At 44.9% G+C, this 12,328-nt stretch overlaps 1 protein-coding gene across 1 annotated transcript in view; it reads left to right on the top strand.

The window, feature by feature from the left end:
* The first annotated feature begins 1,174 nt into the window (after positions 1–1,174).
* Positions 1,175–12,328, top strand: part of lancl2 (LanC lantibiotic synthetase component C-like 2 (bacterial)) — a 45,077-nt gene continuing 33,923 nt past the window's right edge. The window contains exons 1-2 of the mRNA XM_075452355.1: positions 1,175–1,511; positions 2,269–2,475. Coding sequence (XP_075308470.1) covers positions 2,311–2,475 — 165 coding nt within the window. The 5' untranslated portion in view covers positions 1,175–1,511; positions 2,269–2,310. The remainder of the gene's footprint in view (positions 1,512–2,268; positions 2,476–12,328) is intronic.

Raw genomic sequence — 12,328 nt, 5'->3', positions numbered from 1 at the left:
TGACCCCATGCTGATGATGAACTGACCAGTCAGTACGACCTCACTCCCATCCATCATCCATCTGGGAACTTGAGCACCCAGCTGCTTTCACATGGTGTAGTTTACACATCTTTTTTCTGTTTTCCCCATTTCACGTCACCTCTTCGCCTGTCTCTTGCTGCGCCGTGTGGCAACCTATAACATGATGCAATGGAGAAAGACAGCTTCCATGTCTGACTGAAGACTGCTGCAGCTGAGGGGACTCTCACGGACACAGGGTATTACAAGGACATTTACATGGCTTCAGTGCCATCCCCAAGGGGTTGGAACACAATTATTATGATTCATGAATTTATAAAGAATCTCCAGTAAACATGGGATGTAGAGAGCCAGTACTGAACATAGTGTTCAGCCTTGACATTCTGTTTATGACAATCAACCATTTTGATTCATATGATTTTAAATCAGTCAAAGCTTTGTACTTGTGACTGTGAAAAAATGAATGCAATGCAGTCTTTCTGGCTCATAAGTAACAGAAGTGAAGCCCTTTACATATTTATTCCATGCAACTGCAGGGACTTCTTTAATTTTTCCAAATCAACCACAACTGTCACCTATCACTGTTGCAGTCTTTTTCTTCTGCATTTGATGCTAGAAAAACTGCCCGGATTCAAGAATGTAGCTGTCAAAAGAAACACAGATCATATCAAATACAACTAGCAGAGAGGTCAGACACAATCATTGGCTTGAAAGCATTATTATGCAGTTAAATCCCTCTTATTCGTCATAGTCACTGATGCCTCATCCACTTTCATAGCTGAGAGTGGCAGCAGAAACTTTAAGAGAATGAAAGCTTCACTGGAAGGCAGCATCGGTTTCAGTGGTTCTGCTGCATGTACTTGAAAAAGTGTAGATGGGATATAATTAAGTCAAGTTAAACACACACACGCACGAATCAGGCACAGAAAGGGCCAGGAGAATGGATACGCACAGGGGGGCGGTGTGGAAAATATGGGGGAGATTTGTATATTGTTTAATCCAGGCGGCACAGCATCACACACCAACACCATCTGTCACCATTTACATATGGAGTCAGCTGCAGTGACAAGACTGCCGGATGCTGAAGGGTAGCCTACTGCCTGTAAGGGGCGGGCACTAGTTTGTCACGCTGGATTGGTTAGGTGGTCGGGATACCTCCTGCAGCCCGTGAACCTACAACAGCGTCCTTCTTTCAAACCGGGGCGGAGGTGGGGGTAGGTGCGTCCGATTTACTAAGCAGCATCGTTTCAGTGCGCACAAAGCGGAGCGGGTAGGATGCGGGGGAGGGAGAGACACTGATGCGGCGACACATGGCTGCCTGTACCGCCTGCACGCGCTGACTGCGGCTGCCACTTTCCATTCAAACAGGGAGGCTGGACTCTGGGATGCTGAGAGAGGCTGCTCGGATGCTGTCTGCTGCAACCACCGACCAGGAGCAAGCCCTGACAGACCAGCTCTGAGGACCACAGACCTGCTGATCACACTGCGTTTGGGTAAGCACGATCCCGGCTCCACCTGCGGCATGTTGGAACTGCTGCTGAGGCTGACGGTTATCTATTGTAGCCTCAACAGCAGCGGGCACAGTGCAGCGACATTTGTTCTAGTCATCTTCTGAAGAATATTGAGCTGCTATAATGTTCTGACTTTACCCCTCTGTTGTTTAGGTACCACACCTAAACAAGAGATGGGATGGCAATTGGCTGTTAAAGCCTAAAAGTTTTTTTTCCTTTTTATTCATTTATTCTTATTTAATACAAGTGCAGGCCCATTGGAAGCATACCTTTATTCAAGGTGACATTCAGTGAATTTAAGTTTTACATTTTGTCTTTCAGAGTTAGTGCCTCGGTAATCGTTAATTTTGTTTTACATTTGTTGGTTATTTGTTTAAAAGTTTCCACAGAAGTTTAGGCAACAACCTACATTGGAAAAATGATTAACGTAAGGTGAAACAATCGATCATTAAGCTACACAAGTTATGATTAGTTTATAGACAGACAACATTTGGGTAGCCTACTAACTCCACACATGAAAACATGATCCTCGTTCAAGCGGTTTTTTTTACACTTCTTCTGTATAAAGTGAGTCAATCCATGAATAGTTTGACACTTTCTGCATTCCAACAAATGCAGTCCCAACACTGCATTCGAGTTTAGTGTCATAAAGTCATTGTCACTTTGCTTTGCTTCAAATAAAGCCCAAAGATGAAACATTTCTGTAACGTGTTTGCTTTTTCTCCCTAAATTGGCCTAGAGTGTGGCCAAGGATTTTTATCCCTGCCGAGCCGCCGTAGCTATGGGAGATAACGTGTCAAAGCGGCTGAAGTTGGTTTCAGCTACTGAGGCAGAGATGGAGGAGCGCTCTTTTCCAAACCCATACCCCGATTGGGACCATGGAGTCCTCGCCTCCAACGCCGGAGCAGACGTGGATGTCAATCAGCCATTCGATGCAGAAGGAGACGTGAGTGTTTTAGCACCGGCTGCATTTTTGTGAAACTACGTGCTGACACTGACAGGCTAATGAAAACTAGAATTAGCTTGGCTTCCAATTCAATTTTTGTCAAAGTTAGGAGCTAAGACCTGCCACCGTTTATTGAATGTTTTTTTCTGATGGGTGTCGTTAATGGCGTGGTGGCACCGTAACCGTGTCTTGGCAAACATTTTTGCTTTGGGACGCTGAAAACATGAGAATCTTAATTTAGACTGGCCAGCTCATGACAAACTGCATCGTCTGTGCCTATTTTGTTCGCCGTCGTGAATGTATGGACGTCAGCGGCATGTCTGAAGAACCCGGAATTTAAAGTTAAGTAAATATATATATATAGATATATATAAATGAACCAAAACCGAAGCAACACGTCCCGCACGGAAACAGTTGGACCTCGCGTGCTAATCTAAAGGCTGATTCATACTCAGCGCAAACGCGCAACTGTTCTGGCTCGAGAACCATTAATGACGTCATCGAAAGCGCCAGCCCCTTCACAGTTCCTTCAGCTCATAAGCGCAGTTTGCGCCGAGAATGCGTCACATTTGCAGTTCTCTCCAGACCAGCGAGCGTCACTGTTGAGGAAACAAGCTGAAAAGCACACGAAGAAAGCATACACAATGCCACCTGTGGTGTCACGTCAGCAGAGGCTGGCACATCTGATGCGGAATGAATTTACTCTGGGTGTAGAACTGTATATGTATCTCAGAGCTAAGCGGCTGCGGCAAAAACAGAAGAGAAGGTGGGATGTTCGTCCTTTGCAACAAGACGAACTTTGTCAAACGTTGTCCCAGTGTAACTTCATAGACGTGTCGTACAGATGTTTGTAGAGGCGCATCCTCTCAGTCACCGCGGTCTCTGCAGTGTTCATGTTTTCTTTTTCTTGGTCAGCTGTTTCCGGTGGAGCGCGCGCAAAGTCAGAAAAAAAGTTGTGTGCGCGCCCTTGCGCCGCGCGAGGATTTTCTAGCTTGCGACGGGGGGCGTGGCGGAATTTTGGGACACGTGACCGTTTGCGCCATTTGCGACCAGCTAGTATGAGCGAGGTTGCGCCGAGTATGAATCAGCCTTAATGTCGTAGCCCGCGCGACCCACCGGATAGCGCAGCGGTCCAGTTTGAGTTTATGCGAAAACGAGCAGCAGGACTTTTCATTCTGAATGAGCCCACAGGAAAAGAAGGACAGGTTACAGAGGCTGTAAACAGTTGGTGGTAACAGTGACAGCGTTAACGCTGCGTCTACATTTCATTACAACATCATGTAGGAAAGCTTCCACTCTTGTACCTGGTCCTGAAATTGTTGTGAAGGGGAAAGTTGTTGTCCCTCTGACCTACTTTTAACAGCTAAAGATCATGTAAAATTGATCACATTAGAACTGAATGTAAAGTTGCTAATGCATATTTGCACGTGATCAATACAACCCTAAATCCATTCTAAACTTGATTCTACAGAAATGAAAAGTAATGGCACTTAACTCAAATTTCTCTGCATTTTTATGTGAATATATGCTCAAAACTGTCTTAATGGTAAGATAACTATATTCATTTGTTCAAATTCCTATCCTAGTTTCTCTATAGACCTCTCTGCAAAGTTCATGCTCGCACCGCCAGTCTATTCAAATGTTCTCTCATTAAAATGATGCTTAGCAGAAGGTGAGCAGCCCATGTCTCACCAGGACACGCTACCTGACTGGATATGGACAGGCCTGTTTAATAGGTGACCTCTTGTCTGTTTAAGTTTTAAATTGTATGGCATGTCATACATATACAGCCAAAAAAAAAACCCCAGCTGTGTGTAGGTCTGCAGTGGTGCTGTGAAGTTGTGTGTCAACTGGAGATGAAGATGACACTGTTACCGTGGCAACACAAGTAATATCTGATTAAACACTGCTTTTCAGCATTGATCAGTGTGTGAGACATGCAGGTGCTCTCACGCCCACCTGAGGTCTGTCGTGGAAGTTTTTCCTTCCTATTACCTCTGGTGAAAAATGAAAAATGAAATTGAGACCTCTCTTGCCGGCAATTAGTTTTATTTTCTCTGCAGACGAAAAGGCCAGCCAACACCTCAGCGGTTACGGTGAAGAAAGACTTAGAACAAAGGAAGATCTAAACATTTATACCTGAGGAAACGCCCCAAGGAAATTGGCTTTGATCTCTGGGTGCCTTTTGGCCGTCACCTCACACTTGGACCAGAATGCAAGATGTGATAATTAAGTGATAATTAAGAAGCAAATGGTTAAAAACAATTGATGTGTAGATGGGGAAGCATGTAGACATTGAATTACTGGTCACATTATTTGAACGTGGTTGGAGGTTGTTTCTGTCTGTAAAAGCAAACAGCCTGTAGCTTTGTGTTTGGGCTTGAGGACGGTCTCATGCTGTTCATCACTCAGTGGGGTTACATGGCACTGAAAGGATCGGATAATTGGCTAAATTACAATAAGATTGAGTTATTAAGTTCATGTAGACACCTTAATCTGACAAGAAATTGGGCATAATCGAGTTACTCGCGATCAGATTAAGATGCCGAGATAACTCGGTTGAAAGTCAAAATAAACGTGCTTGTAGACGGTGAAGCACGTGGTGAATTAGACTGTGCGTTCTGCGCATGCTTGAGATTTTTTCCCGGGGTCGGGAATTGGAAGTCGGAAGAGACGATATTACTGTTGTTGTCGCCGTCAGAAAGAAACAAACACCGCGATGGAGAATGTGCCGTTGTGATTAACAGCATGATGCACGCCAGTGGACTTCGACACCTGCAGTTCTCTGTCTGTGTTCTCCAGCATTTTCTGCAGGATCCCAATGGACCTGCTGACCCTATCTGCTGATTTTTTTTTTTCGGTGAGGTTGGGACCACTATGTTTTAAAAACGACTTTAGGAAGTTGTTCAAGTGCTCCAGGTGCAAGTCTAAAGAGATGTTGCTTCCTAATCCCCCCTTCCCATTCCAGAACCTATTCCAGATCAGGCTGTGGGCTAAGCGAGATGAAAGAGTGAAATTTACCTGCAAGGTTAGGAGCAGTGTGCTGTAGGCAAATTGTGTATGCCCATAGGCCTTGTATATAAGTAAGGCTACAGTGTAGAGTCGCATTAGCCTCTCTCCATCTCCCTCCTTGACTGCATCCCGCATGTTAGCCAAAAAGAACCCAAAACCCAGCCTGGCTTCAGTATGTTCTTTTTTGTGGTCTGCAATTATTGTAACACTGTCTGCATCTAATGGATTTGGGAGACACAGCCAAACCATGGACTTTCTTCTCATGGTTCTCCCTGGCCTTTGGGTACTTAAATTCTTTGTTGCAACCTGTTGCACGACAACTGACCTCATTTTGTGTGGGTTGATCACCGGCTAGGTCGGTGACACCACTCACTATATCTGCAATGTCTCGGAAGGTGATGTATTTGTCCACCACCTGGGCCACTACCGAATGTAGCCAGTTCCTTTTGTCCTCTTCGGAGCTTGTGATTATGTGGTCCGGTACAATGCCATCTGGGACATCTACAGACACATAAAAAAAAGACAAAGTGACAGGTGCAGTATGGTTAGCTATAATCTTTCAATTAAAAGAAATGCAAAGGTGTACAGACTCATGGCACCCGGTTTAACTGGGTCTATACATTCGTTTCAATGTAGAGCTTTGTTTCAGATGTACCTGACACTTTCTGTAGCCCTAGGTGCTCCATAGCTGCCGCCAGGAAGAGAGCTGTCGTGTCTTTTTTCAAAAAGTCCTTGTAGGCATTGAATGCAGCATGCGGACCGGGCTTTGCATTGCTGCATCTGTGAAAAGAGGACTTGTTATTAATGATGCTGATATTTTGTAATAGAGAGAGGACAGACAGACAGACATACAGACAGACACACACACCCTACTGAGCCATGCAAAAAAAAAAAGAAAAAGACATACAAAAAGACGCACACACGGATGCACACACATCCTATCTGAGCCACAGAATGCACGCACGCGCACATGCACAGGCACACTCAAAAAAGGAAAAAAAACATACTGATAGCCTTAATTCATGGTGGCTGGACAGCGTCCTCCTTCATAGGACAGAGCGGAGTTGTGATGAACAACCAAAAAACAGCATCACCCTTCATAGGGCAGAGCGGAGTTGTGATGAACAACCAAGCCTTAATTCATAGTTGCTGGAGTTCAACAGGGTTCCTTCCATCCATCCATCCATCGATCCATCCATCATATTCCGCTGGTCCGGGGATCGGGTCGCGGGGGCAGCAGCTTGAGCAGAGAAACCCAGACGTCCCCGTCCCCGGCCACTTCCTCCAGCTCTTCTGGGGGGACCCCGAGGCGTTCCCAGGCCAGCCGAGAAACATAGTCTCTCCAACATGTCCTGGGTCTTCCCCGGGGCCTCCTCCCAGTGGGACGGGCCCGGAACACCTCACCAGGGAGGCATCCTAACCAGATGCCCGAGCCACCTCATCTGACTCCTCTCGATGCGGAGGAGCAGCGGTTCTACTCCGAGCCCCTCCCGTATGACCGAGCTTCTCACCCTATCTCTAAGGGAGAGCCCAGACACCCTGCGGAGGAAACTCATTTCGGCCGCTTGTATTCGCGATCTCGTTCTTTCGGTCACTACCCACAGCTCGTGACCATAGGTGAGGGTAGGAACATAGATTGACCGGTAAATCGAGAGCTTCGCCTTCTGGCTCAGCTCCTTCTTCACCACGACGGGCCGGTGCAGAGCCCGCATCACTGCAGACGCCGCACCGATCCGTCTGTCAATCTCTTGTTCCATTCGTCCCTTACTCGTGAACAAGACCCCGAGATACTTGAATTCCTCCACTTGGGGAAGGATCTCATTCCCGACCCGGAGAGGGCATTCCACCCTTTTCCGGCCGAGGACCATGGTCTCGGATTTGGAGGTGCTGATTCCCATCCCAGGATCAACAGGGTTAAAGACCTGAATAGAGTTGCAGTGGAGTTTTGTTAAAATTGCCATCATTAAAAACATCACATCAAATTACATTACATGTAGTTTCATTACAGGTTTCATCCTAAAGAACTTTTATTTACATTTTATATACAGTTATTCTAAGTGCATGGTAATGGGAGCAGTGTGGGATTAGCTGACTTGCTCAAGGGTACCTCAGCCATGGAGTGAGACGGGGAGTGAAAGGGTAAGATACCAGCCTGCAACCCTGTCATCTAAATCACAGCTCCTTAACCACTAGGGCATGGCTGCCCACATTATTGATATGTCATACTGGAATAAAGAAAGAATACCAAAGACAATACAATGCTACAATGCTAGACCTGATAGGCTGTACATACCTCAACTTGTTCATATTGGCAAGAAGTGTCCCATGATCCTTTGCTGAACCCTCTTTGTAGAAGACACGATGATAGATCTAAAATGAAATGAAATTCATGTCACAATACACTAATAAGAAAGTCAGTTAGAGAGGAATGATAACAGTAAATCACATGATGTAATTAATGAAAAAGTGGTAAATGTGACCAAATGTGACTACCGCAAATACTGTATGATTATAAGTATTGCACTGAAATCCAAAACCTTAGGCACATAGAGGAGTGTGGCGGTGAGATAAGTGTAAAAAAGTGGGTCAAAGGGACCATGAAAAATTGGTATATCTGGGTCGTAGCACCAAATAAACTGTGAACGGACTGTAAAGGGGCTGGTTCAGATATACAACAAATCCCACAGGCTGTCCGGCCAGAACAGTGGGAAGATGTCCAATGAAGTCAGACAAACAAAGGTGTGAATGCAAACCGTGGTTTTATCTCTAAGGGACGCACAGAATACAAAGAGGACGCAGAGATCCCGAGGCATCCAAGAACAAGAAAAAGAGGGATCCCAGATTAAATTGACAGAGCGTCCCTGTTCTATGGGTGGTCTAAGCAGTGACCTGTGGCCCAGCCCTATATGCACAGCATGGGCTGGCTCCTGATAAGCAGTGGAATAAACCAGAGAGGGCTGAACTGTTGACGGGCCATTTGGTTGAGGGGTCACAATTCTTAATAAGCATGATAAGGGTACAGGTGTCCTTCATACATTTGCTGTATTGTTCTTGTAAGGTCACTCACCTCAAAAAGGTTTTTAATGGCATGCCAATCCTCGAATTTAAATACAAGGCCCTCAAGTCGTTGGCCTGCATTTTCCCCTTCTGCACCCACTGTAAGCCGCGGCTACTCCCCTCCGTCAGTCTGTCACCACCAACTAGAATGCATTCTGGTCCATCAGGGCCCTTTGGAACGTACCTATATGACACATCAAGTGGTTTCCAACGCTTAATTAATCAATATCCTTTCCAAGCTGACCATATAACTATCGTCTGCCCACTTAAGCCAACTTGCTCGTTCTGGATGTGGTGTAGAACATCAGCTAACTCTGAGGACTGGTTCTCATCCTTGAACAGAAGTCCAAGTGGGTGCTGTGAGGATGTAATACAGGAATTGAAATGTCATTAACATTTGTGGAATTGGCAGATACAAACCAAATTTCAATTATGAGGTTCTATTCATATTCAAATCCCCAGGTGTACAATAAGCCAAAACTGATTTGATTTTAGTCAATTTAATACTTACGTGGGTCGAAGGCTCTGACATTTCAGCAGAATATTGATGAGGGATGTGATTAATCACAACTGATGCTAGCGGCTTGCAACACTGTCAGACCCCAGAAGATGGTCCATCTGTGGAGGAGTAGTGGTGGTGCCAGTCTGCTCTGTGACATTGGTACTCTTCGGACTGCTTTGCGCTGCGTTGTCTGTGAGAAAAAAATACAACCCAGGGAAAATAAACATCAAATACAGTTACCAATCCTTAACAGAAATGGGACGTAAGTGTGTTGACCAAGCACAGACTGAAAATGGACTGTGAATATTCGTTTTGACAAATAGCGTTAATATTATAAATCATTAGTAAGATTACAAGCAGCTAAAATGAAAGCAAATGTGACAATTGTGAGATCAGCCCTTTCTTACCTGATATGTCTTCTTCCTTGAGAAATATTTCATTTGCTACTTTCAGTAGTTGAAAATCCTCTCCACAGGTCTTTGCCAGTTCCATTTGTTTCCTAAGAGCAGTGCTGTAGGAAGTTGTGATACATAACTTGGAAAGTCACTTAAAGGCTGCCTTCTTCACTCCACCATACTGTAGGACACAGTTCACATACTGTGAAAAGGCAGACAAGCGGGGGTCTCGGCCTCTCAAAGCTACAGCCGCAGCAGCACAAGCTGGGTTAGGAGACTGTTTTGTTATGCATAAAAAAACTGAAAACAAAAATGGTGACACACGCTGGAAATCTGCCTGTAGTTTTTCGAATGAAAATTGCTTCAGATCTTCTGCTGATGTCTTTGACAACATGACATCTGACAAGGGACTGCACAGCTTCTTGCACTCTTCCTCTATGATGCGGAAGATGTTTTCAGTCAGAGGTCCTTTGAGTAATGTGTGTCCTGCTATCTGTTTGGCAGCTCGGCTCCAGTTCTGCTTCGCCATGGCTTCCACAATATCTGCTGTGTGGTCTTGACAAATTATCCTGTCACTCTTTGGCTTGGACGGATAATGAATAACCACCTGTAACACAACACAAAATCATGTAGTCAGTGAAAAGTTGTCATGTACAATACATTTGTTGCTTGCATGTATTATGATGTTTGCACTACAATAACATATATAATAAAACTAACATAGCACTAATAGTATACTACTGACAAATACATAGACAATACAATTTGTGTAAACCCTTGAAGGAACACAAGTGCATAGCAGTAGCAGGGTTGAGTGACTAACTGCATCGAGTGATAGAGGTAACATTGGCATGTACAGCAGACGCCTATTTTCAGTAAGAAGGCAACTAAAAACAGATGATCTCAATTGGTATGATGGTGCAATATTACTGTCATATTGCATATACTGATGTCTCTGTAGAACTAGTTCTAGCAGTCTGATCAGCACTCGGTTCCTCTTCTGCTTTTTGCCATCCTCTTATTGTGGCCAGGGTAGTCTCGTGTCTACCCACCAAGCGAATACATTTCTGGCATATTCGACATGACTTTTCTGGGATGTTTACCAACTTTAGATCAAGTTCTGGAAGACGCTGGTCTATCCTCTTTCCGTGCGGAACTCCGTCAAATATGCGCTGGCTGTTGCAAATGTTGCCTTTAATCCTCAAATTTTCCTTGCACAAATGACAATAATCGTTGACTGCTCGCTCCTCGCTCCGTTTCATATCTGCCGCCATGGTGTTTGTTAGCTAGCTGGTTGCATAGTGGTCCTGGTGTCGCTCTGAGCTACGTCACGGGTTGAGTCATTGGGAGTGGCTGAAGTGGCGTGTCAGTCAAGATGACGGACAGATTCTTCATCCAATCACATGCACGAGTTTTAGAAAAAACAGCCCCATTTGAAATCATGTCGGTTGTGGGCTCGTCCCAGATGGTATGCGAATACCAGAGGGCAGGAGTCAGGTTACATGTTTGGTGGATCCGCCAATAAATTTCTTTTCCGGTTCCGCAGAAGACAGCAACAGACTTTTACAATAATAAAATAAATAATAAAACCTGCACTAATGTGCGATAAAATATTTGTCGGCGTTGAATAATTAACGAGTTAACTCGTTATTATCGCGTTAACTCGCCCAGCCCTAAAGAAAATACATCTATATGCCAGCACAAATGCCTGTTTTTTTTTTTTTTTTTTTTTTTTGTTTTTAAAAGCAGTCATCTCTGTCAATTGATTCTTGGACAATAAATAAAGTATTTAAACAGTAATTGAGGGGGAAAAAAAACAAGCTACGTGCAGACTGCCATATCATTAACTCCGTGTGCCACCTTCCGTCACATCTAAGTTGTAGCTCAGTTTGACTTTGGATAAATAAAATCACACTTATGTAAGGTTTTAAAACAAGTTGACACTAATCAACCCTAAAAAGGGATTTCTGATGACATTTGCAGTGGTATCGATACTGAAAGTCCAGCAGCTCAACACTGAGCTGTTGCAGATTATGATGAAACTTATTTTAAGAGCTCCAGTTTTGGAGACAGTATGACAACGAGGTGCACCAGCTTGACTTTGACACATGTGCCGTCTTTTTATTTTTTTAAGGCATGGAAACGATAGGCGGGGAAGTTATGAGTGTGTATGTGATGCTTTGCCTTGTCTGAGTGAGAGCCTGCATCTCTGTCATAAGCTAACGTCATCTACCTGTCCGGACCATTAATTAAACTGCGTTGAGAACAAAATAACGATGATCATTGTAAATCAAATTATTATCCCATGGAGGTCTGGATTTGGAATCCTACTCCAAATAAAGGTGGAAAATCACATTACAGGCTGATCCAACTTCAGTGGAAATTCCTGAAGTCAAAATGAGGCTCAGTAGTGTGTGCGGCCTCCACGTGCCTGCATGACCTCCCTACAACGCCTGGGCATGCTCCTGATGAGGTGGCAGATGTTCTCTCAGACCTGGATCAAAGCATCGGTCAACTCCTGGACAGTCTGTGGTGCAACGTGGCGTTGGTGGATGAAACGAGACGTGATGTCCCAGATGTGCTGGATTGGATTCAGGTCAGGGCAATGGGCAGGCCAGTCCATAGCATCAATGCCTCCATCATGAAGGAACTGCTGACACACTTCAGCCACATGAGGCCTAGCATTGTCACGCAACAGAAGGAACCCAGGGCCCACTGCACCAGCATAGGGTTTCACAATGGGTCTGAGGATGGCAGTCTAATGGCAGTCAGGGTAGCTTTCGCTAGCACATGGAGGGCTGTGCGGCCCTCCAAAGAAATGCCTCCCCACACCGTTACTGACCAACCGCCAAACCGGTCATGCTGGAGGATGTTGCAGGCAGCAGAA

Source organism: Odontesthes bonariensis, chromosome 20 (genome assembly GCF_027942865.1).
Source record: "Odontesthes bonariensis isolate fOdoBon6 chromosome 20, fOdoBon6.hap1, whole genome shotgun sequence".
Classification (NCBI taxonomy): Eukaryota; Metazoa; Chordata; class Actinopteri; order Atheriniformes; family Atherinopsidae; genus Odontesthes; species Odontesthes bonariensis.
This window is presented reverse-complemented; position numbering and strand designations above follow the sequence as displayed.